Source organism: Callospermophilus lateralis, chromosome 1, assembly GCF_048772815.1.
Source record: "Callospermophilus lateralis isolate mCalLat2 chromosome 1, mCalLat2.hap1, whole genome shotgun sequence".
Classification (NCBI taxonomy): domain Eukaryota; kingdom Metazoa; phylum Chordata; class Mammalia; order Rodentia; family Sciuridae; genus Callospermophilus; species Callospermophilus lateralis.
This window is the reverse complement of record NC_135305.1, coordinates 171,522,580-171,546,551: the sequence shown is the minus strand read 5'-3', so window position 1 is coordinate 171,546,551 and position 23,972 is coordinate 171,522,580. Positions and strand designations below refer to the sequence as shown.

The following is a 23,972-nucleotide window of genomic DNA, read 5'->3' as shown; positions in this document are numbered from 1 at the left end:
CTGATTATTATGATTCATGTGTTAAGAAGTTATCTCATTTGTTTATCTAGTTATTTTAGGTATCCTTCCTTCAGAATACAGTGTTGCTGAGAGCAGGGACAGTGTTGATTTGCTCATTGTTATAACCCTGGTGCTTAGGGCAGTGTGGAATACATATTTGTATGAAAGCATTTATTGGATGGTTAAAAATAGGTTAAATCAGAATGTGAAGTGGGTTTGGAGATTTGAAGCATGTACAGAGCAGTTCTGTATCAAATCGTATCTTTTGATTGAATTGACAGTACTTTTGGATACATGATTCCTCATTTTCTTTTTAAAGTAAATACTCTTATGAAAAAACCATGTCTTATACCTTGACTGGTTTAAGCTTATGCAGAGAACATTCATACATGTGGTCAAAACTTCGGAACTAAAAAAAAAAAAAAAAAAAATCAGGGTAAATAACAGGTTATAATGCTGACTGGCTTGGAGTTTTATGTGATTAACCCCCACTTTTTTTTCTGGTACTGGGGATTGAATTCGGAGGCACTTGGCCACTGAGCCACATCCCGGCCCTATTTTGTATTTTATTTAGAGGCAGGGTCTCACTGAGGTGCTGAGCACCGTGCTTTTGCTGAGGCTGGTTTTGAACTTGCAGTCCTCCTGCCTCAGGGGTTACAGGCATGCACCACTGCTCCCAGCTACTCCCACATTTTAACAAGGTATTTGGTGTAAGTTTCAAGAGACTTTTTGGTTTCAGTCATCTAGCAACCTAGGTTTAGAATTAAGCCCTGTTAACTGCCTCTCTGTTTAGAGTGTCCTCAAGGTTATTTCTTAAATTCTGAGTATTTTCCATTTCAAATGCAGGTCAAATCTTTTACTTGGTTTGCTTTTTTAAGAAAAGATAATAAACCGGGAATGGTGGTTCAGCTCTGTTATCCCAGAAGTGCCAGAGGCTGAGGCAGGAGGATCGCAAGTTAGAGGCTAGCCTCAGCAAGTTAGCAAGACCTTGTCTCAAAATAAAAAATAAACAAATAGGCTGGGGATGTGGCTCAATGGTTAAGCACCCCTGGGTTCCGTACAAACAACAACAACAACAACAAAAATAAATAAATAAAACCCCAAAGGAAAACAGAGTCCTTTTTCTAAATTTTATACATATATATAATACATTATATATAATTTTAATAATACATTAAATATAGTAATAATATATTATATATATATATATATATATATATATATACTTTAAATATCTATCTATATATCTACATTGGAATGCAAAGTGGGTCTGGAGATATATATATTTTATATATATTTATAGATCTTTTTCAATATCTCTCTATATCTAGATATAGAGAGATATTGAAAAAGATCTATAAAATATATACATGTACATACAATACGTATGTTTTTCTTTAGTATGTAGAGAGAAAAAGAAGTTTAGTTGTTAGGCAATGAAGTTGGAAGGTCGTCTTAGTTTACAGTAATTAAACCCACCTGAATTAACCTTGGTTCCAAAACCTGTTTAGCAAGACACACCCATTTTTACTTGATTTAACATGTACAATATGGATTTAGTGTCTTGATCACTAATACGTTAAAAAAAGTGGAGAAAACATGAACAAAAATTTGATTTTACAAAAGATATACCATTGCTAGTTATTGTGAGCTTCTGGAAGTCTCCTACAATAAGCTGCATTTGTTCTTGTATGTGTCTTTCCCTATATGTATGTTTTTAAAATTGTTTTAGTTGTAAGTGAATACGATACCTTTATTTTATTTATGTGGTACTGAGGATTGAACCCAGTGCCTCAGGAATGCTAGGCGAGCGCTCTACCACTGAGCCGCAACCCCAGCCCTCTCCCTATACATTTTAATCCACAGTTTTGCTTTCTCTTGCTGCTTATACCCAGAATCCTGCATAAATATAACGAAGACGTTAATTGTGTTCACCTCCATGTACAAGCACCATGATATAATCTGCTTGCTTAGTCACATGAAGTATCACTCTGCTGTTATTAATCTAATAATTCTCATCATGCAGCTTTTTATGTATCCAGACAAATGGAGCAAACTAAAATTGCTCAGTGAGGCCGGGCAGTGACTTTCCTTCCAGCACAAAGAGTTGCTTGCTGTTTGTATACAAACAGCTGAACCGTGTCTTAATTCCAGGCTCGAATTTGCAGGCTGAAAGGAATTCTCTGAGTCTGCCAGAGACAAAGACAGCTTCCTTATGGTGGAAGCCGAAAAGAGAGAGGCCTCCCCCAAACAAATTCAGCAAGCAATTTCCAGCCCTCCACTGACCCCTAGGATGATGCAGCCACAAAGTACTCCCACCAAAGAGACCCCCACCATAATTTTAACATCTAAGATCCTCTCGTAATCAGCAAGATCAAAGATACAGGATGATGGAGAATGAGTACAAGTCTTCATTCAAATAATGAGAACAACTGTCCCAGTTTATCCCAGATGCAGGACTCTCAGGGCTAAGACTGGAAAATTCTGAGGACACTGGGCTGAGCTGGTTACCCTACTCCTCAACATGGAGGAAATAATCTGCTGTGAATTAATAATACCATTTTTAGGAATTTATCCAAAAGTTCCCATCATAGTTAAAGGTAAAGATTACCTATCATGTGCATATATCTTTGGGTGGTGTGGGTGCATCTGTAAATTGAGCAAAGCAAACCAGAAACACATGCAAAATATTTACAGTGAGGATTTCTGGGTGTGGAGATTGTGAGTGATATTTAGATTTTCTATTTTTTGCAATTAACACATTAATTTTTTGGTCAGAAGAGCATCAACTCTTTTTTAAAAAATGATCCCAATAGTAAGATGGAACCCAGTATCTTATACAGAGGAGTCACGGAAGAAATATTATTTAAAGCGTATGCACAAAATCTGCATTTTCCACCAGCTATTTCAGCTGCATCTGTCAGGAGGAGTCTTGGGTCCAAGATTCCACTGTAGAGCTGGAATCGAGCCTGACTTATTTACATGTAATTAAAATTTCTCCTCATGAAAGACTTCAAGGACCCAGCACTGACATTATCTAGAGAGAGCGGCTCACTTGCTCCGTGGGGTCGGATTCAACTGTGGGTTATTTCTTGAAATCTTTTCTCCTTAATACCTTTACCAGCAGCAAGCTTTCCCACTAGCACAGTATAATCTTCCTTAAAAACCAAGGAGGAGATGAGACTGAGAAGGGGAAGCGAATGTGTTAATTTTCTCTTTTGATTTGGTGTAGGTGTTGCTCCTATGTCAGTGTGGAACATTCTGTAAAAGACACCTCTCTAGCCAGGTGCGGTGGCGCATGCCTGTAATTCCAGCAGCTGGGGAGGCTGAGGCAGGAGGATCGAGAGTTCAAAGCCAGCCACAGTAACTCAGGGAGGCTCTAAGCCTCTAAATAAAATATAAAAAATGGCTGGGGATGTGGCTCAGGGGATAAACACCTGTGATTCCAATCTCTGGTACCAAAGGGTGGGGGGAAGACACATCTCTACTTATTTGGAGCAAGAGCAAATTTGGTACAGCTATACATTAATCCTTATGGAGGAATAAAAGACCTGGCTCAGACTGGTCAGTGGATGGTGCCAGTTCCCAGCTGTACCTCCACGACTTCCACGTACATTAATGGATCCCACACCAAGATCGCGCCATAGTACAAGTGGCAGGTGATCTTTTCCAGCAAGGCATTCAGAAAGGAGATGGCCTATAGTCAGTCAGTCCTTAAAGAGCTATTTGAAAAAAAAATTTTTTCTTTTAGTTGTAGATGGGCACAATATGTTTGTTTTATTTATTTACTGTTGTATGTGGTGCTGAGGATCAAACCCAGGGCCTCCCCTGTGCGAGGCGAGCCCTCAGCCACTGAGCTACAACCCCAGCCCATTGAAGAGCTATTTTGAGAAGTACATCCTGGTAGCCTATGAACCTAAGATGAAATGACTCATGAAATCAGAGTCATTTCATCTTATAAATGTCATATAATCTCACACCTATATCCTGGAATATCAATATCTAACTCCAACCTCTACTTGATCATCCAATTGTGGAACTCCTACCTATTCGAGAAATTGCACCATCTCTGAGTCAGATGCAAGATAGGAAAACTCTGGTTTGAGTTCTTTTATGATGGTTCCTCCCGCAGCTAGAGGAGAGAATTGAGGTAGAAACGGGATGGGATACTTCTCATCAGGACTTGGAGGGGCTGGAAAGCTGGTAACTTTATGATGGAGTCAGGTGTAGAACCCAGAGCTCACTCTCCGAAGCTTGCTCCTTAGCACCCCAGTTCTTTCTACTGTCTACCTGACTGCCTGGGTCTTGCCAGTGAGTGGACCTTCCCCTTCATGCTGACAAATTTTTCTTCCATACATGTTGGGGTTTCTGGACCAAACTTTCTCGCTTGAGAGGCAGAAACTGTCTCTAAGCAGCTCAAACGGTGATTATAATTTTCCTTCCTCCCAACCTACACATCTTCTGGGAGCCCAGCAGAATTGAATTTCTGGGTCAGCGTTGGCTTTTTACCATTTCTGACTTAATTAACTCTGAAGGAAACTTAAGCCTTTTCTCAGGAAGGGAGAACAAGAGAAATTGCATCTGCGTTCCCACTACACGGTCTCTCCCACGCAGATGACTTCTGGACCCTGAACTTGAGCGTGGGGTGTTGAGGAAGGTCCACAGGAAAGGAGGTGTTTTTCAGGATGTCTCATTCCTTATTCTATGCAGTGGCTTGTCAAGTTCTTGGAAGCTACCGTGGCTCCTGGATAACTTATCATTGTGCCCAAATGATTGAATTTTTCCAATCAGCTCTTTCCCACTTCTCTGCAACTTCAAAGGTTATGTCTGTATCATCCCTCACTCTGTCACTAACAGCTGGCAAATAGTATGTGTGCAATAGACCCGGCCAGAACCGTTATAGAGGAGGAAAAGCTTATTGGGGGGCTCATGGTTTCCGAGGTCGCAGTCCACAGACAGCAGGCTCCATTCCTCAGGGCTCCGGGGAGGCAGGACATCATGGAGGAAGAGTGTGGTGGAGGGAAGCAGCTCACATGGTGATCAGAAAGCAGAGAGAGACTCCACTCTCCAGAGACAAATAGAGACCCCAAAGCCACGCCCCCAATGCCCCCTCCTCCAGCCACACCCACCTGTCTCCAGGCACCATCCAGTTAATCCCATCAGGGGTTCATTCACTGGTTGGGTTAAGGCTGTCACGACCCCATCATTTCTCCTCTGAACCTTCCTGCACTGTCTCACACATGAGCTTTTGGGGGACACCTCCCACCCAAATCCTAACATCCCTTTCTATTTTAAAGCCTTTTTACCTGCTGTTCCCTCTGCTAGAAATGCTATTTCTCTGGCTCCTTCTCATCTCTCAGGTGTCAAGTCAAGCTTCACATACCCCAGGGCTTTCCATGGCCACTGGGGCAGCCTATGCTCCATGACTTCCTGTCATAGAAGCCTGTTCATTTCTTTCAGAACACAGATTACAGTCTGACATGACCTAACATATTTATTGGCTAATTTGCTTGGTGCCCATGTCCTCGATTGGGATGTTCATGACACGAGGAAGCAGAGAGAGACTCCAAGGTCAAGGCCTGATATATATCATTCCCAGCTCTAGCTCCAGTGCTAGCTGGACACAAGGAAAATAAACATTCCATGGACATTTGCAGAGGGAATGTGAACACCCACTCTTCCATATTTTTCATTTGCATCAACATTTCAAAGAATCCATTCAGAGAAGATGTTCTGCTTCCATTTACACCATTCCAAGGGCCTTTTACGCAGAAAATATTTTTGGTTAAATTGAGAAAGGAAGTAGTCCTATTGAGAAGATGGTACACAAGACAAAGCATCGGAAGGAGTAACTTCCTTTTCTGACTTTGCAACTCAATGTGGGGGCGATTTAACAGAATTCCATTTCTATGAATAATTTGGGCATCAGAAGTCTAGCCCACATTCTGTGTTGTACCATTTTGGACAAATCTATTTCATGGAAGAAAATTCTAGAACGTTGCTTGCTGCCTTGGGTTTGGCTTTGGCTTTCAAGTGGTCTCATCAGATAAGTGTCCTTGAAAACAAATCTGGAGCTGTGGCATGATTTCTCAGTTAGGGCATTTTATTACTTGTTCCCTTGAAAAATGGCAGGATACAGTCTGATTGTGTGTGTGTGTGTGTGTATGTTTTCCACTCCTGGCAATAATAGAATCTATACATCACGGAGCCCGTGGCTTGCCAGGGGGCGGTGGACTTCTTCAACAATCAAAGGGCCAGTGGCATCTTTGGTTTCAATTCAGAAGGACATACTTTCAGATGCGTTAGCTTAATAGGGTGTTGTGAATTCAAACTTCCTTTATTTTTAGCAACAGTCTTTAAATGTGCTGATATTTAATCCTCAGGGCCTGTGGTAGTAGGTTTCAGCATGGTCAGATTATGACCCTAGGAGACAGGAATAGTAATAATAATAATAATAATCAGACAGGACTCTCGCTGGGCCAGGGGATGTCCATCACTGGGGCAAAGCAGTTCTTGCTGTAACAGTATCTCATAAACTAGGTGCCTGGGGAGATGGGCAGGATAAACAATTGCACCCAGGAAAGAGAAAGAAACGAAGGGCCAACCGTGTGTGGTAGGCAGCCTCTGCAAGGGATTCTTCAAGGAGGCCTAAAGAAAAGGTTGGAACTGGGCGTGGGGGTGCCCACCTGTAATCCCAGAGGCTCAGGAGGCTGAGGCAGGAGGATTGCGAGTTCCAAGACAGACTCAGCAACCTAGTGAGGCCCTAAGTAACTCAGTGGGACCCTGTCTCTAAATAAAATATAAAAAGGGCTGGGGATGGGGCTCAGGGGTTGAGTGCCCCTGAGTTCAATCCCCAGTACTACATCCCCCCCCCCAAAAAAAAAAGAAAAGGATGGGAAGGGCGTCCTCCATTCATATTAATATGCCTAGTGTAAGAAAAAGGCCTCAAAGGAGCCTCTGGGGACAATCAACAGTGGGGATGCCCTTAAAGTTGATGGCATTGTGATGACGATAGGGGAGACAGGTCAGGCTAAAAAAATCTCCTGTGCTCCAACCCCTCGAATGCAACCCGGGAGAAAAAAGATGAAGGTGCAGTTTTTGCACATGCTGGATTGTCCAACCCTCTCCCGGGATGAAATTTGCTGTGCAGATCAATCCTCAGGGCCTGCTTCATTTAGAAGGTCACTCACACGGCCCCCAACTACCAAAAAAGACAGTGGTTTTGGAGCCTATCTTCCAATCAGGGAATACGTCAAGTTACTTTAGATCAATTTTTTTCTAAATGAAAGTGATTTGCTCATCAGCTTCCCAGTCTCTGCCATTCTTATACTTCAACCCAAGATATTTTCAGGATAACTTTTTTTTAAAAAAATCAAATCTAGGTACTACCTGTGCTATTATTTACTTAATATATCTTATTCAAATGAATTCATTTTTAAGAATGTTAACATATTTCTTTAAAAAGGAAGACTTATGTCACTGCCACAAAAGGACAAAGCATCCCCACCAGCCACGGATGACAGTTAAGCACAATGGGGGTGGCTGTGTAAATCCCAGCTGGATCCTGGTGCATATATGAGTCCTAAAGAGCTGTCAAGGAGCCTCTGACCCCAGATTAAAATGCTTTCCTTTCTTTAATTGGACAAGAAGAACTGAAAATCAAGTGGAAAAGGAGAAACTTCCTCTTCACCCTTTTTGATGTTACTCGATGCCCACTGGGTAACACCTAACATAATCTCTCATCAGCAGAGGTTCACAGTATTGTTACAGCTAAGGAGGCCGAGGCAGGAGGATTTGAGACTTCAAAGTCAGCCTCAGCAACTTAGCAAGGCCCTAAGCAATTCAGAAGGCCCTTAAGCAACTCAGTGAGACCCTGTCTCTTAAATAAAATACAAAAAAGGGCTAGGGATGGGGCTCAGTAGGTAAGGGCCCCTGGGTTCAATTTTTGGTACCAAAAAAAAAAAAAAAAAAGGAGTATTGCCTTTTGAAAATCATCTCCATATGGCAAGAACAGCTGCGGGGCTCTACCTCATAGGACCTGGACAAAGGTACCTAGTTCCCGAATCCACAAAGAATTTCCCTTCTTCATTTCTGTGCCTTCCTGAGATTCCTCAACTAATAACAGGATTTCGATTCCTTCTGCTCATTGGTTTCTCACAAAAAGCAGATGCAGCATGTTGCAAATGAAGGCCATGATTTTGAATAACTAGCTCATGGAAACTTTTGATCATATATTCTCTTGGCTCTTCCCATTCTTTTGGTTTTTTTACCCAGGAGAGGGCCTGGGGCTGTGGCTCAGTGGTAGAGCCTAGCATGGGTGAGGCGCTGGGTTTGATTCTCAGCACCACATAAATATAAATAAATAAAATAAAGGCATTGTGGGGGAGGAAACCAGGAGGGGAGAAAACCAGTTGAGAGGAGATATGGTGAAAATAGCCCACAAGTAGCGGATTGATTAAAGGAAGGGTGAGCAGAGTATAAAAGTTGGCTCCTTCTACCCCTGTCACAGTGTTTCTTTAGCTATGAAATATATTTAACTCACGGGCACAGAATTCTTATATTATGCAACTGATCCAATATATGTACTGGGCAGGGCTCTGGTGGCCAAGGAAGAAATGTTATTGGAAAAAAGGAGGGTACGTTAGAGTGCAGAATTCTCCACGACTACATTTGACAACAAAGACCAGTGTTTTCCAGTGGATGTGAAGAGGTATTAGTTCAAAGAAGTCTGGGAGAAATCATTAAACATTACATAAAGTTAAACAGGGTTATTTACTGTTGGAACGTTCGAAGCTTTTCAAATGCCAATGTACACTATGGATAACTTATGTAATGTCTTCAATTTCTGCAATTCACTTGACCATGGTACTAACTCTGCCCTTGTTTTTCTTGAGGGCTCTGTAGATTACAGATCTAAAGGGAATTGTCTTGGCCAACCTGGGTTATATAATGCACTACTGAATTTGTGACTGAGAGAGAGAGGGAGAGGGAGAGGGAGAGGGAGAGGGAGAGAGAGAGAGAGAGGGAGAGGGAGAGGGAGAGGGAGAGGGAGAGAGAGAGAGAGAGAGAGAGAGAGAGAGGGGAGAGACACCAAAACCACATTCTTCAATATTGTTAGCAATAGACAATATTGTTCTGATCGCAGGTACCTAGTCATAATTAGTGATAATAATTCATGCAGGATAGACAAAGCAGGGTTGGATGGAATTTTGGTTTAGAATGTACACAGAAAGCACGGGCATGAAAAGCTGTAAGAACAGTAAAAACCAAGATTCAGAAGATGAACAGGGCAGGAGAAGGGCTACCTTCAATCATTAACTGGCCAGGTAGAGTCATCAGCACCAAGGACAGAGAGCCTCCCAGGGAGACTCGCTGGGAGAATGAACATCAGGCAGCCAGGTGAGAGCTGGAGGTTAGGGATGGAAGAGATTGTAAGCAAAGGTGGGTGGAGAGGGAGGAAAAGGAGGAGGGGAAAAAAGACTCCAAGAAAAGAAATGTAGGGTTCTAAGTCAATCAAAACTCGGAGGCAGATGGAAAACAGATCCCGACAAACAGCCTGGGTGATCCTCCCGGGGAAAGGGAAGGCGAGGAAGGCAGGAGGATTGCAAGTTCAAAGTCAGCCTCAGCTACTTAGCAAGGCCCTAGGCAACTTAGTAAGACCCTTTCTCTCAATAAAATATTTAAAAAAAAGGTTTGGGGATGTGGCTCAGTGGTTAAGTGCCCCTGGGTTCAATCCCTGGTACCAAACAAAAACAAAATGAAAACCAAAAAAAGTAATCAACAAACCCTCTGTGGGTTTTGAATAATTCTCAACGATGAAAGAGGAATCTTTAAGAAAAAGTGCATGTCTGCTGCAGTGGGAGAAGCTGATGGGTGTGGACATGATAACACTCACGTAGGGTCAGATATAAAGAGGGGAGTGAGCTGTGAGCGTTTTGCGTGGGGACACCCAGCTGTCTCCATTTGTTTATAAAACTGTTTTAAATGCTCGTAAACACAGGAAAACCAACTCATCATTTCCTTTCCCAGCTGAAGCTGTGACACACAATAAAATGACATGAATCGCCACTGAGTCGAAATAGTCCCCAGGACGCCGCAGCCTGTTATGCACATCTCAGGTTTTCTCTTTCCTCCTTTATCTGACACCATGTTGGGCCCAGCTTCTCCAAAGGTTGTCAGAAACACTGAATATGTTTTTCTTTTCCCGAGTGTCACTCATTTTTTTTTCCCCCCAAAAGCACCTATAAGTGGTCATCTTAACATCACCGCGTTGATCATGAGCAGGCACTGGAGGGGACACTGGGATTTCAGCCATGGTAGAGAAAAAGAGGTGGTCCTCGCTGTCAGCGTGGACCCAAGTTGAAGACAGGGTCCCCACGCTCTCATTCACTGCACCCAGCTTCTGAGCACCCCAGGCTTTGCCTATTGATGCGGAGAACCCCTTGACGGCACGCGAGGCCCTGGTTCTCCGGCAGCCTGGGAAACCTTCAGGGTTTTCTTTGAACTATTTTGTCTGAACATCCTGGTGAGTGATTCCTGTTCCGCCAAACAGCTCAGGATGCTCTGGGGGAGGCCAGGCAGTGAGCCGCTGGTGGAGGGGACTCTTTTGAGGACTCTCTGATGAGTTCACACCACCACCACCACCCCCATCAACAAAAGGTGCTCCTTAGTCTAGGCTGGCTCCACAGAGATAGGAAAGGAAGGGACGGAGGCAGGGAGTGGGGAGGGAACACAGCAGTCATCTCTCACGAATCCTTGAGGCTTGAGATTCTATTGACCCGAGTGAATTAACCATCACCCTTCCTGCTGAACATGGCCACAGGATCCTGAGTGATTTGCTGCGTTACCTCGGACCCCTTCCTCTACAGCCAAAGAGATCCTTCCAAAACACATATCCCATCATGTATCCCTAGGCTTTCCCCTCTGTGGGCTTACGTGACCCTCTGGGATGGCCACTGCCTGCCTCTCTGGTGGCTTAGGGAATTCTTCCTCTCCAAACTCCAGCACTGCTGGCCTTTTTTGAATTCCTCCTTGCCACAGGCCTTAGCTGACCACAGGACCTTGGCACAAGCTGTTCACACCACCTGGGTTGCTCTCCATTCCACCTCCAATCCTTGACTTTCATAATTTATACTAAACATTTCAGGTATCCTAAGGAAGGCCTAACCGTGTCCCCACAAACTGGTTCAAGTGTCCCTGCTATCTTGAAGGACTTTTTTTTTCTCAGCATTTATAATTTAGTTGACCCTTCATATCCTAGAGGGATGGGTTCCTTTCCAGATTCCTCCTTTTCTCCTTGTAGATATCAAAATCCATGGGTCCTCAAGTCCCTTACAAATATGGCATGGTATTTGCATATAGCCTATGCACATCTGCCTGGGTACTTTAAATTATCTCTAGATCACTTACAATACCTAGTACAATGTAAGTGCCATGGAAATGGTCATTATCCTGTGTAGTTTAGGGTTTAAGAAAAAGAAAAACAGGTCTGTGCACGATCAGTTCAGACCTATTTTTTCTCCTCAAACATTTGCACTCCAGTTAGTTGAACTGATGGACGTGGAACCCACGGAGCCATAGAGGGCTGCTGCCTTTACAGTTCTCTGTTTTTCTGATGCCGCCTGAACCTGTGAGCACTGCACAGCTGCAACAGGGACCTTCTCCTTCCCCCTCCTCCATGCCACCTGGACACAGTGCACATGGCAGGAAACTGTGTCGACCTAATGAATTAATGTCCCGTGTCCCCTATAACACGCTGTCTGGCTAATGTACTTCAGGACTCATAAAGATCTTGAAAAACAAAATTATGCTGTAAACCAAATAGTAGTTAGAAAAAATAATAAAACCAGCTGGGTGCGGTGGCCCACGCCTGTCATCCCAGTGCTCGGGAAGATGAGGCAGGAGGATCAAAAGTTCAAACCACCTCCACAAAAGTGAGGCCCTGCGCAACTCAGGGAGACCCTGTCTCTAAATAAAATACAAAATAGGGCTGGGGATGGGGCTCAGTGGTCGAGTGCCCCTGAGTTCAATCCCCAGTACCTCTTTCCCCCCAAAAAAAGAAAAGATAACAAAACCAATTTATGTCAAGCTCTCCTGCACACATGGTGAAGCTAAGCAATCTAAGAATGCATAAAGATCCTGGAAAAGAGGCTGTTTCTTCCATTCCCTTGTGTTCTCAGCTTAGAAGGGACTGGAACCTTTATTGTGGCTGCCAAATAAAATATGCAGTCAAGTCATCTTGTTGGATAAATGAACCAGGCGAGTGCCTGCTATGTCCTCCTGGGGGAAACCCGACTTTGATCTTGGAGCTGGCCAAGACAGACCCGATGGCGCCAGCCCTCTCCAGATGGGTCACAGAGAACCCACTCACGTTGGTTTAGAAGCCTCGGCCTGGTCCGTCTGCAGCTTCTCCCCTCCTTCCACCTCCATGGTGCAGTACACGATGCGGTTCGGAGCCAAGGACTTAAGGCCTTGGACTTCCATGATCACCACCTGGAGACAGAACCACACGAGGGGAGGTTAGGGTCAATGTCCCCAGATGGCATCTCAGGGGGAAACAGTGTCTGGTGTCCACCCGTGGTGCTGGACAAGTCTGGAAGGAAGCCGGGGTTCCTCATGGCACAGCCAGTGGTCTCCCTGCTGGAAAGACAAGCTTCCTGACCCAGATACTCTCAGGGCCAGGCAGGCCGTGCGAGTTAATCAGACCACTTTTTCCATATTGAGCAAACAGGGTCATTTCCCGGCTCCCTGGCTCCCATTGCCATTTCCACCAAGAAATAGATTCTCTCCTGTTTTCTTAAAAAATACTCTAGCCTGTGATTCACCTCTTGGCAGATACACAAGTAATGAATTCACTTTTCTCCTTACAATAAAGTAAGCGATGGTACAAATAAAGTATGAGAAAGGCTAGGACCAGTCGACGTTACAGTCAGAGATGCGATAGGGAGCAGTGGGGACTGTGGCAAGCTGGAGAATGCAGGCTCCGTCTCAAGGGAGCAGCTGCCAGTTTCCCTCCCCAGTTTAGAGTTACCAGATACTCCAGTTTTCCTACCAGAAAGTGAAAATGTGAATCAGCATTGCAATCAGAAATCTAATTTTGAAATGTCAGTGATCATCCAAATGAAGAGGAATACAATAGGAGAACTCTGTACGGGCCAGTGTTGTTGAGTCAGAACAAAAACAGATCTGGGGCTGCACAGTCTCTGGGCAATTCTGAGGGAAAACACTGGTGTCGTCAGGGACCAAGATGCATCACTGGCTATTTCTCATATTTCCCACCACTACCCTTAGCTGCATTCGATTTACCTGCTATTCTAATATTTAGTGATTTGGGGTCTGCTCTGTCACGGGAGAGGAGATGGAAGAGGGGAGAAAGGAGAAGGGAGAGGGGGAGGAATTTAAGAATCAGAACCAAATCACCTCCATCAGCCAGCTACCATGAGTAACGTGCGTGAAAATCATTTGGCTGGACTCTGGAAGAAGAAACACCATTACAAAAGGAGGACTAAGTGGATAGGAAAAATATGAACTTTCCCACTGGCTTCATTCAGGGAAGAATAACAGGGCTGTCGCATTTGCCATATAGTACACAGTTCTCAGACTCATACTGAGTCAGAATTGTTGGTCGGGCTTGTAAAACCAGAGACTTCTCTCTAATGGGCAGATGCTACCCCACAATAAGTCAGGGAGGGAAGACTGGAAGTTCACTGGATCATACAAAGGGGAAGGAAGGGAAGGGAGGGGCATGGGAACAGGAAAGACAGTGGAGTGAACGGGACAGAACTTTCCCATGTTCATATATGAACACACGACCAGGGAAACTCCACATCATGTCCAACAACAAGAATGGGATCCTAATTAGAATAATCTATACTCCCTGTATGTATGATATGTCAAAATATACTCCACCACCATGCATATCTAAAAACAACAACCACTACAACAACACAAAGAATAAAAACATTACTTAAAACAATAAAAAGAGTAACAACATCAACAGCAAAAACCCTAGAGATTTCTGGGTTCCACACTCAGAATTTCTGATCAGTAGTCGCATGGAGCCCAGGACTTTGCATTTCCAAAATTTTCTTGGGGATCCTGCTGCTGCTGACCCAGGAGAACAACTGTATGACTCATGTGATGGTGGGAAGATGCCTTGATATTGAACCTGCCTCGTTTTAATTTCAAATTAGAAAAGTCTCAGCTTTCTTATCTACAAAGTGTGTGTGTGTGTAGGGGGGGGGGGATATGTGATAATGATATGTATCTTGTGTCTGTTGTGTAAGGATCCAAAGTGCCTGTTGTATAAGGATCCAAAGTGCTAATGGTACAATTGAATATTTTTATCCAGGGAAGAATTACATGCATGGAAAGAAATGGAAGTCACCTTGGAAAGAGCACAATTTGGGGGACTTTAATAGATCTCGTTTCAAATCCTGATTCTGTGTCTTCACTAGCTGGGCAATCATTTTCAGGTGTATCAACCTCTCTCAGACTTTGTTTCCACATCTGCAAATACCTCCGAGGACCACTGTGATGCTACATGCAGTTATTGAAGGTGAAATGTCCAGTGCTTATCAGCATTCTATACCTATCGGTTGCTTTTGATTAGAACACTCCCCTTGTCTAATGCGGGGCACGCCACTTGGCATCACAGACTCTTCCTCTGTGCAAAGCTAAGTGCTACCTGGGTCCCTTCTAGCCGTGCATTTCTACAGTTACGCAACACACGTCTTGAACCAACCTGGACACTCAACTCCTAGTCTGTTCTGAGGACAGTCTTTCTCTCTCCTCTTGCCTCCCCTGATTTCTTCCCACAAACTCGTTCACAAGTAGATGTGCAATGGTTTTCGCTGGCACTTTTACTATGATGTGCAATTTAGTGTTCCAATCAAAGAGTATCTGGGAACCCTGGGGCATTTCACTGCACTTGGATTTACACGTTAAAGCTGTTTGAATCCTGCATATATGAGAGTATCGTTGAGGAGCTGCCCACATCTATATTTCAGGAACAATCAGCCACATCATATTTAGAACTGATAAAAAATTAGAAAATTACACACTTCATCCAAGTCAATAGACCACTCTTTTTTTTTCCTCTTTTCTGTAGGAAGACAAGAGATAATAGGGAATAAATTGCCACTTTTAACTGACAATAATCAAATTCAAAGACATCTAAGAAAAAGTATTCAGTGCCTCAGGTGACAGTATTAAAAAATAAAAGAAAGTGAAATTATACTGATAGTTTTTCACATGCCAAAATCTATTTTTAACTGAATATCACCTCTTCTGATTCCAAAATACACATCGTGATACTGTAATGTGAGTACCCCCATCCAAACTGAGTACGGAAAAACAAATTACCTGCAGTTAATTCATAGCAATCCTCAATTGTGCAAAGCTAAGTGCTACCTGGGTCTAGAATATTCATTTAGTTGTTACACGTCCCAATCGCATATACAGAACATTGGTCTAGACTCTTGGATTCTCAAATCCAGGGTCATCATAAAATCCTTGTGGCATGGACTATTTTAAAACAGCTAGAAGAAAATATTTTGAAGGTCTTCCCTAAGAGGAAATACTATATGTTTCAGGAAAGGTATACGTTTACCCTGTATTTGGACGTTACTTAATGTAGACATGTATTGAAACATCACACGATACACTATCGACATGCGTGATTTTTATTATCAGTTAAAAATGTTAAAATTAAATAAACCCTTGTGGGGTTTTGGATTGTAATAAATTACAAATGGCTTTCATACTTTGGAGTACATAAGAAGTAGCTGTGTAATTTGTTGAAAAAAAAATATTCTGGGGCTACAGCCCACCTGGAATTTGTTCTGTTTTCTGACAACTTCAGGGAGACATATTTTATATGTCATGAAATGGGGTCAATTTGGTAATTTTTTTTTTAAAGTCAGTTTACCAAGTTGTAGGGGGGGACCATTTTTAAAATCTGCCCAAATAAGATTCCTTATGCCTACTTCAACCCTCTGCCCCAAACACCACTAATCTATTTTCTATTTCTGTAGAATAAATTTGCCTTTGGGAAATTTCATATCAACGAAGCCATACATTCTGTGGTCTGCCGGGTCTGGCTTCTTGCACGAGGCATAATATCCATAAGGTTCATCATGGGATCAGTATCAGTAGGTGGTTGCTTTTACTTGCTGAGTCATAGTCTGCTGAATGGACCTGCCACATTTGGCCTATTCATGCACCAGTTGATTGGCATTTAGGCTGTAAATATCTGCTATCGAGTTTTCGTGGGGAATGTGTGATTTCATTTTGGGGGTAGATATTTATTATTGACTTGTTTCCATTGACTAAAAGACTGGTTCAGTGGGACTGTGTGGGACCCAGGAATCTGCATCCCAATCCAGCATCCTAGGTAACTCTGATATACCACAGTTAAGAAGGTGGGAAAGAAAATTTACAGTTCACCATGACATGATGTTAGATTGCCTCTCTTAGAAGTATAACAGAAGGTGCCCAAATTTTAAACCTTCTAAATTGAAGTGCATCAAGTCTTTATGAAATCCTTCAGCACTGTTTGAAGATAGGGGAAACTGCATTTAGTAAGTGGTTCTTAAGATTCCATTTCCTCAAGAAAAAAAAAAAAAAAGTGTGCTCCTGGAGAGGGTAGAATCACTGGCTGATTAACTGACCTGTGCTCAGCAAGCTGTTATTTTAATAACTGCTCCTAGGGTGCAAGGGGGGAAAAGAGGCTGATTGGGCTGGATCTAATCACTCAGCTCTGGCCTGTTCTGCAAGGAAGCTTTCAAGGGTTTAAGGCTTTTTACCTCCAAGGAGAAAGACAGCACAACATCGGACTTGGACAGTTGGTTCTCGCTTTCCTCGCCCATGTCGATGATGGAGGCGTTGTGGCTCCGTTTGAGTTTCTGAAGCTTGAACTCCCCGCCTTTGGACACGGGCATGCTCTCCAGGTTGGCCATGAGCAGGTTGACGGAGGACTTCAGCTCCTCGATGTACATGTTCTCCATTTCTTTGGAAACAAACTTGGGAAATTTGCGTTCCTTGAAAAAAAAAAAAAGCAAAATATGAACAAAGGAGTAAACAGAAATCGGAATTATATAGAAGGATTTTGTATCATGGCCCGGAGTTAGGATGCATCTACCCTTAATGGAATTTCCCCAAATATCGTGGTATTCTGCTAAAATATGTTCAGCCTTCATGCATAGACAGCAAGCAGCCAAGCAGTCTGCCTTCCGGTTGCTTGTGATCTCTAACAGGTCAAAAAAGAACATACATATCCGCATCTGGTAAGAAAGAGTTGAATGTTTTATTAAAGTTCTAATTTTTTTTCCTCCAGCAAACTTGATTTGTGGAAAGCAAAATGGGGTGATTTTTTTTTTTCCATTCAAATGGTTTTCTTTTTAGCAAAACACAGTCAAGTTGTTTTTAAGTTATGGAAACAGAAAGACACCCTATTTCTGGGATCTATAGAGATTTTCTCACATGAATAATTCAAAATGAATTCATTTGAGATGTTTCAAACACAGCCTGTGGCTATTTCTAAGAAGAATACATATCGTTTTCAAGAAAAATGGAAAAAAAATTAATGAAGTGGTGAAAAATGTGATTAAAATTCTTTGGAAAAGAAGAGAGTGTAATTCAGTATCAAAACAGACCTGTATTTTTTCCTTCCTTACTTATGAGTTCAGTTCCAAAGGCAACGTACCCCAGCCTAACCATTTGTTTGCCCATAACTCTAAGTTGTCCGGGTACCTTAAATAACATTTGGATCAATCACTAATCAAAGAACCATTTCTCACTTAGAATATGGAATTGCCCTCCCAATTCCCAGTCCACAAACAGTGACGTAAGGAGCAAGCCAAATCAGTTGACTTTTCATTTTTATTTTTTGCAAGGGAGAGCAAAATACAACAGGAACTGGCTTCAACAAGAAAAGGAATTGATTGGCTTGGGAATGTCCTGGGTAAGACCCAGCTTCAGGCAAAGCTCAGATAATGTCACCTTCATAATCTTGGTTTTGGCTCCTCTGGGATGGCTTCACACTCAGTCTGACTCCCCTTAACCCATTAAGTCCCACGATTACAAGGCTGTGAATATTTCAAGAAAATTGACACAGGTACATTAAAATTAGTTGGAAATAATAATCCCAAGCTTACCTGGGATATTAATATGATTATATAATTATATTCTTATTATTACATGATTATAGATTCTATACTAAATTTAAGTTTTTATATGTGTTCTCCCTGAGATGCTGGGACAAAATGGGCTAATGTCACAAAATTGTTGCTTATGATTTGGAATTCACTACATCCCATCTCAGAATCTACAGGAAGACTGATTATTTCCCCTTGTAACATCCACAAAAGATGGAGAATCTTTCATCCCAGAATTTCTACCCGGAGTCTGATTTATGCATGTACTCTGAAGCCATTTCTGTGGGCACAATTACACTGTGCCGTACGTATAGGAATGCACCACAGTGAATCCCCACATCATGTCCAACAACAAGACTGGGATCCTACTTAGAGTAAGTTGTACTCCATGTTTGTATAAATATGTCAGAATATACCCTATGGTCATGTATAAGTAAAAAGAACAAATAAAAACGACACTGGGCTGATTGGCTTAGGCAAGGGTTCCATCTTCCATCCTAATGGCTGGGGAGGGGACTTCATTATATAGCTAATAGTCCATCAGATGAGTAACTCTCTTAAGCAATCCAACTAAGAAATACTGAGATTAAAATTGGTTGGTGAAGTTGAAAATTGAACAACTGTGTCAAATTAGGGTTGGCTGCCATATTGGACCAGTCCAAAGGAGAGGTTGGGACACAGGGAAGAAGAAAAGGAGGGAGAGGAAAGGAGCGAGAGAAGAGGTGGTCTAGAGTAGTGGGGAGGAGCTTCAGCTGGTAATGGTTTTCTCATTTTGCAGAGCCTAGTTATCCCTCTTGCATTTCAGACCCTTAGGAATCCCTCATTTTCCCATCGACACTTCCCCCAACCCTTAGGGAGCTGCAACAGTGTTTCTTGTCACCACATTGGTGCCTCTGCAGAGAGTCTGAAGGTGCCTTTGTCCTGTGCCAGTCTTCTGCAGAACTGGAGGCTGTCCTGTCCTAAGGGTTCTTTCTCTTGACCTCTTCCTCCCAAGGTCACTCCCATCTTCCATATTGCAGTTCCAACATGGCAGTTTCTGTGTTGGGTCCCCCAGTTGCACTTGCTTGTGATTCTAGCTCATCTTTGTGGCAATGGTTTTTGAAATGAACTGAAGGTTTATGTTCCTCCCAAATTCACTAATCCCCACAGGAAGACATCTGGAGATAAGGTCTACGCTATAGTTGGCAATGAGGTCTGATGAATGGATACAACCCCTATGAATGGAATTAGAGCCCTTAAAAGAGCCCCAGAGAGTTGGTTTCCTCTTTCTACCATGTGAGGATAGAGTGTAAATAAGGCTGTCTGTAAGCCACGTGGTGGGCCCTCATTAGGCACTGAGTGTGCTGGTGACTTGATCTTGGTTTTTCCAACCACCAGAGCTGTGAGGAGCAAATTTCTGTTATTTATTACCCATCTATAGTATTCTGTCTTAGCAGCCTGACTAGAATAAAACACCTACTGTAATTAATAGACCGATTGTGAAATTTATTAAGATCTATCTTTCCTGTTGCTCCGTGAATCAGGACTGTAACTACCTTGATATTTCTGCTAAATTCTTGGTATCTAACACGCAGTTTGATGCGTCATAAACATTCAGTACTTGAGTTGTGTGGACGGATCAATGGTTTGTCAAAATTTCCATATTAAATATCCAGGTAGGTAAAACTCAATGTAGGTAAATATAGGTACCTCAAGGTAGTTAAATATCAATGTGGGTAAAACTATGAGATGAGATGAGTCAAGTTCTGGAAGAACACTGAGATGAGATTCTGGTTTTCCATATAAATGAGTATGGGGTCTGAAATTCGTGGTTCAGAGGACAGGTTCCTTCTGGAACCTCTGCTCATACTCACTTCCTGCTTTACAGATGGGCTCAGCCCTGTGTGGTGCTTTCTGAGCACCCTGTGGGCGAATGTGAGAGGAGAAGCTGGATGAACACTTCTGAAATGAGACAATAGTTTTATGAAGCAGCTGGTGAGGATTCAATGTCAGGGCCATTGACATTCAATTCCCAGAGTCTTATTTCTCTAAAACATCTGCTTAGCAGGTTTGATTTTTGTTTTGTTTTTTCATTCTTAAACTTGCTCAGGGGGCAGTTGTTAGCCTTCCAACTTGGGTATCCTTTTTGTCGAAGGCCCAGAAAACATGGGGACTTGCCAGGGGCAGTGTTAGCTTTAGGGCTATCCTGGGAAGAGGGTATGAAGTGTCTTCCTGGAGCTTCCAGCCAGTGAGGAGGAAGAACTATAAGGGAACACCCAAGCACAGCATTCACTGTCCTGGAAGTACACAAGGCATCAATTCTTTCTGAGAGATTCGGAGTGGTTCTGGTGGAAGAAGAGTTTTCTCCCAGGGCAAGTTGGCTCAGACAGGGCCACTGGGAATTTCTCCTTCCCATGGAAAATATTATAGGCACGTGTGAATGCAAGGTCTATACAACTGTACACAATCCACAAAATCTCTCCCTTTAGAGCACGGCTCTTCTGCAAAGAAGAACAAAGTAGGTTGACTCGTGTTGAGATGGTCCTTAGGCTACGTTAAAGATGGCCAAACAGTAAAGATTGCATCCCAAGAGGCTGAAGTATAGATTGATGTACCTCTTTTACTCTCATATGGGAGCTCAAACCTTAGAGAGCTATTTGGGGGGGGATTTGGGGGGGAACTGATCTCTGTGATTTTTATCACCAGTTTCTAGTTTTGTGGTTGCCAGGGGGATGAAGGGAAAAAAGCCAACAACAACTAGTATTTGTAAACTGTTTTTTTTTTCCTGCTAATAAGTTTTGAGAGACTATATGGAGTGCAGTCCCTCCCCTCACCCCTCCTGGGGACTCTCTGGAGAATATGCCCAGTCTGGACACTTTGGAAGAAGACTCAGCGGTTATAAGCAATACCGACCGTTCTGGCACAGAGCTAGCTTCCACCCAACTTTAGGCAGCAGAATATTGGCAAATCCAAAGAATGATTACTCCTCCTGAAACTTGGACAGTTTCTAATGACATCATAAAAAGAAGCAAATAAAACGGAGGTCTGCAAGGGGAAACGAGGCCATCTTTTTTCCCTCCCTGATCCAAGTACTTAAGCCTTGAGAAGAAATAGCCTTCTGTCAATCTAGGCTGAGGTTCTTGAGAGCACCTGTCAGTGGCCCATTACGCACACATTTCAAAGCTGCGGTTGAGCCATAATAAGGAATACAGAGCCTTCCATCTCTAGTGCTCCTTTTGCAAGCATAAAAACGAATTCACCTTGACAAAAGAACCGTTTATGCATATTGCTTCATGAAAGACACAGAGTAGGGGTGGACAGAGTCCTCCAAAGAAAATCTCCACTGGCCATTTGTTTTTGTTTGGGGATGATAACACTCCTCCAGGGGGAACGGCCTCTCAAGGACAATCCTCACCATAGTTATTTATGCTTGGCCATGCTGAAGGATTTTTGGAACACCTTGAAAAACAGCATTTGAAAGTCCTAACAGCTCCTTTAGTTATTGGCTTTTCTTTGCTATTTTTGGATTGTTATTTTACCTAGAGAAAATAAAGGGGGTATGGGTAAAAACCGATAATGCCACCCTTGCTCAGAGAGAGGGTCCTGGTACCCAAAGGCTCAAATGACATATGATGAAATGTGTCAATCAGGAGGAATGTGACTAAAGGGTGCTGTCTAGACATAGGAGCTCACTAACACTGTAGTAGCTTTTTTGTCCAATCCCTCAAACTCTCTGGGCTCCTATCATGTGTCCCCCGGTGTGGTGGTCACTGGGGAAGAAGGAGTTAGGAGTGGGGTGAGTGACGGTAGAGGGGAGGCATGCCAGAAAGCCACCAGCTAGAAGCCACAGAGCCACAGAGGCAGGCACAGAGCACAGAGAAGGCACCAGGAGCACCTCACGTAGTTGATGTGCATGAAACAGACTGAGTCCACCATGGACTAGCTTCATTCATCTGAATTTTGGTTTCCACAGTTGAAATGGTGATAATAAGCCTCATAGAATTATTGAGAAGGGTACGAGATCACAAAGGTGAATCCTTTGTGGTGACTGGATTTGCTCTCCTTCTCCCTCTAAACACACACACACACACACACACACACACACACACACACACATGTACTACCGTACCACTGCCACCAACAACAACCATAACACTAGTAATAATGACAGTGACTGCAAAAAACCAAAAGAGACTCACTGGCATTTAGTATGAACCAGTCCAAATGTTTTACCCACCTTAGCTCTTTAAATCCTTCTAATAACCCACAGAAGCAAGTGCTGCTCTTGAACCCCATTTCCAGCAAGAAAATGAGGCCAGAAATGTTAAGGTTAAAAGGAATTGAGTTTGGAACTGGGTAAACAGGCTCCAGAGCCCACGTTAGCTCCAATATGAAAGAGCAGAACTATCTGACCTCAAATGTCCACAGGCTGAGATGATGCGGTGGGGTCGCTGGACATGGTATACCCTGCAGGTAGCACCTCATTTTGCAATAATTGCTCAGCACAAGACTGGGGACCAATGACCAACAGCAATGGCCTCAACAGCAATGGCCACGCCAGCATTTCCCAGCCAACATAGACAGCATGGGGGTCAAGTATAGGGAGGGATGAGGAAGGCCAGTCCTTCCAATGAATGAAAGAAAGCCTTGGTAGTGGTTTTTCAAAATCAGCATTTACAGACATAAAAAGGCACCCGGGGCTCAGGCATAGTTTCCTGGATTAGCTTCCTTACCCATTTGCTCTTATTTCCTTAATTTTTATAAATTGGATGGACTTCTTCAGAGAACCTTCCTGGAATTTAGCTTTTTTCTTAAACACCTATTTCCCTGGGTTCTTAGCTATCTGACCAAGGCCAGAATCAGAAAGATTCCCATACACACATTGTTTTTTCCAGGGAATAAACTGAATTAGATCCCTCTTGCGTGCTTGGACATTTTTGCTACTTCCTGACACAGGGTGAATTCCGTGTGCAATATTAGTTTATAAGCTGGGGTGTTAGTATCTTTCTCTGATAGGAGATGAGTATATCTTCATCTGATTTACAGCAGTGTATAGAAAGAAACTTTTCCATCAAGGAACTATTTAGATATTATTTTTCACTGTATTTACAACAGGGTCAGGAAGAAGAGGGTAATATTGCTCTGTCTAGAACAAGGGTCTAAATAGCATTTCCACATTTAAATGATAGCTTGGAAAAAAAAAACACCCATGGTGTTTCACTCTGACTTCTGCCACTGAGATCACAAAAGCTGAACTATTTATATTATATAATTAGCTTGAGAATTTTGGAATTTTATCCCCAAAATGTGGCCAAAAGAACTGGTAAATATCACACCGGCACTAATGCCACAATCTGCTGTTTAAGCTTCAATGTCAACTTTGGATCACATCATTTAAATAACTTAGACTTAATTTGAGGGTGAAATGTGGGGACACTTTAATATTAACATGACAGGATTTGGGAAAATGTTTGAACAGGGATTAAGATTTTTTTTTTCTACTAGATTAAAAGAAAAAAAAATGCACCCCAATCTCTTCCTGGGATTTTACGTAAGGCAGTGTGACTGATGTTCACAGGGGGACTGTCTGTGTCTGATGTTCTTGTGTCACCGTCTCTGTTTGATGGTTTGTGAACTCTTGGAGTGATGGGATTGATAGGTCACTGTTCAGGGCTGTGGGTGAGAGAAGACTTGCTCTTGCCTCCCTTCTCTCCTAAACTCACGCCTTGCAGCATTAGTGTCTGATGCTAAGAACACTACTGGCAGAAACTCCAGGGTCTCTACAACCTCTTTTCAAGATTGCCAAGAAATCAAAGCAGAGAGCACTCTGAATTCCAC

General features: G+C 42.8%; 1 protein-coding gene across 15 annotated transcripts in view; it reads right to left on the bottom strand.

Moving 5' to 3' along the window:
- Cadps (calcium dependent secretion activator) overlaps window positions 1-23,972 on the bottom strand; it is a 480,817-nt gene that overhangs the window by 242,356 nt on the left and 214,489 nt on the right. For all 15 annotated transcript variants that reach the window (XM_077105438.1, XM_077105450.1, XM_077105449.1 and 12 more), the window contains 2 exons: window positions 16,806-17,039; window positions 12,371-12,492 (listed from right to left, as the gene is read on the bottom strand). In XM_077105438.1, coding sequence (XP_076961553.1) covers window positions 12,371-12,492; window positions 16,806-17,039 — 356 coding nt within the window. The remainder of the gene's footprint in view (window positions 1-12,370; window positions 12,493-16,805; window positions 17,040-23,972) is intronic.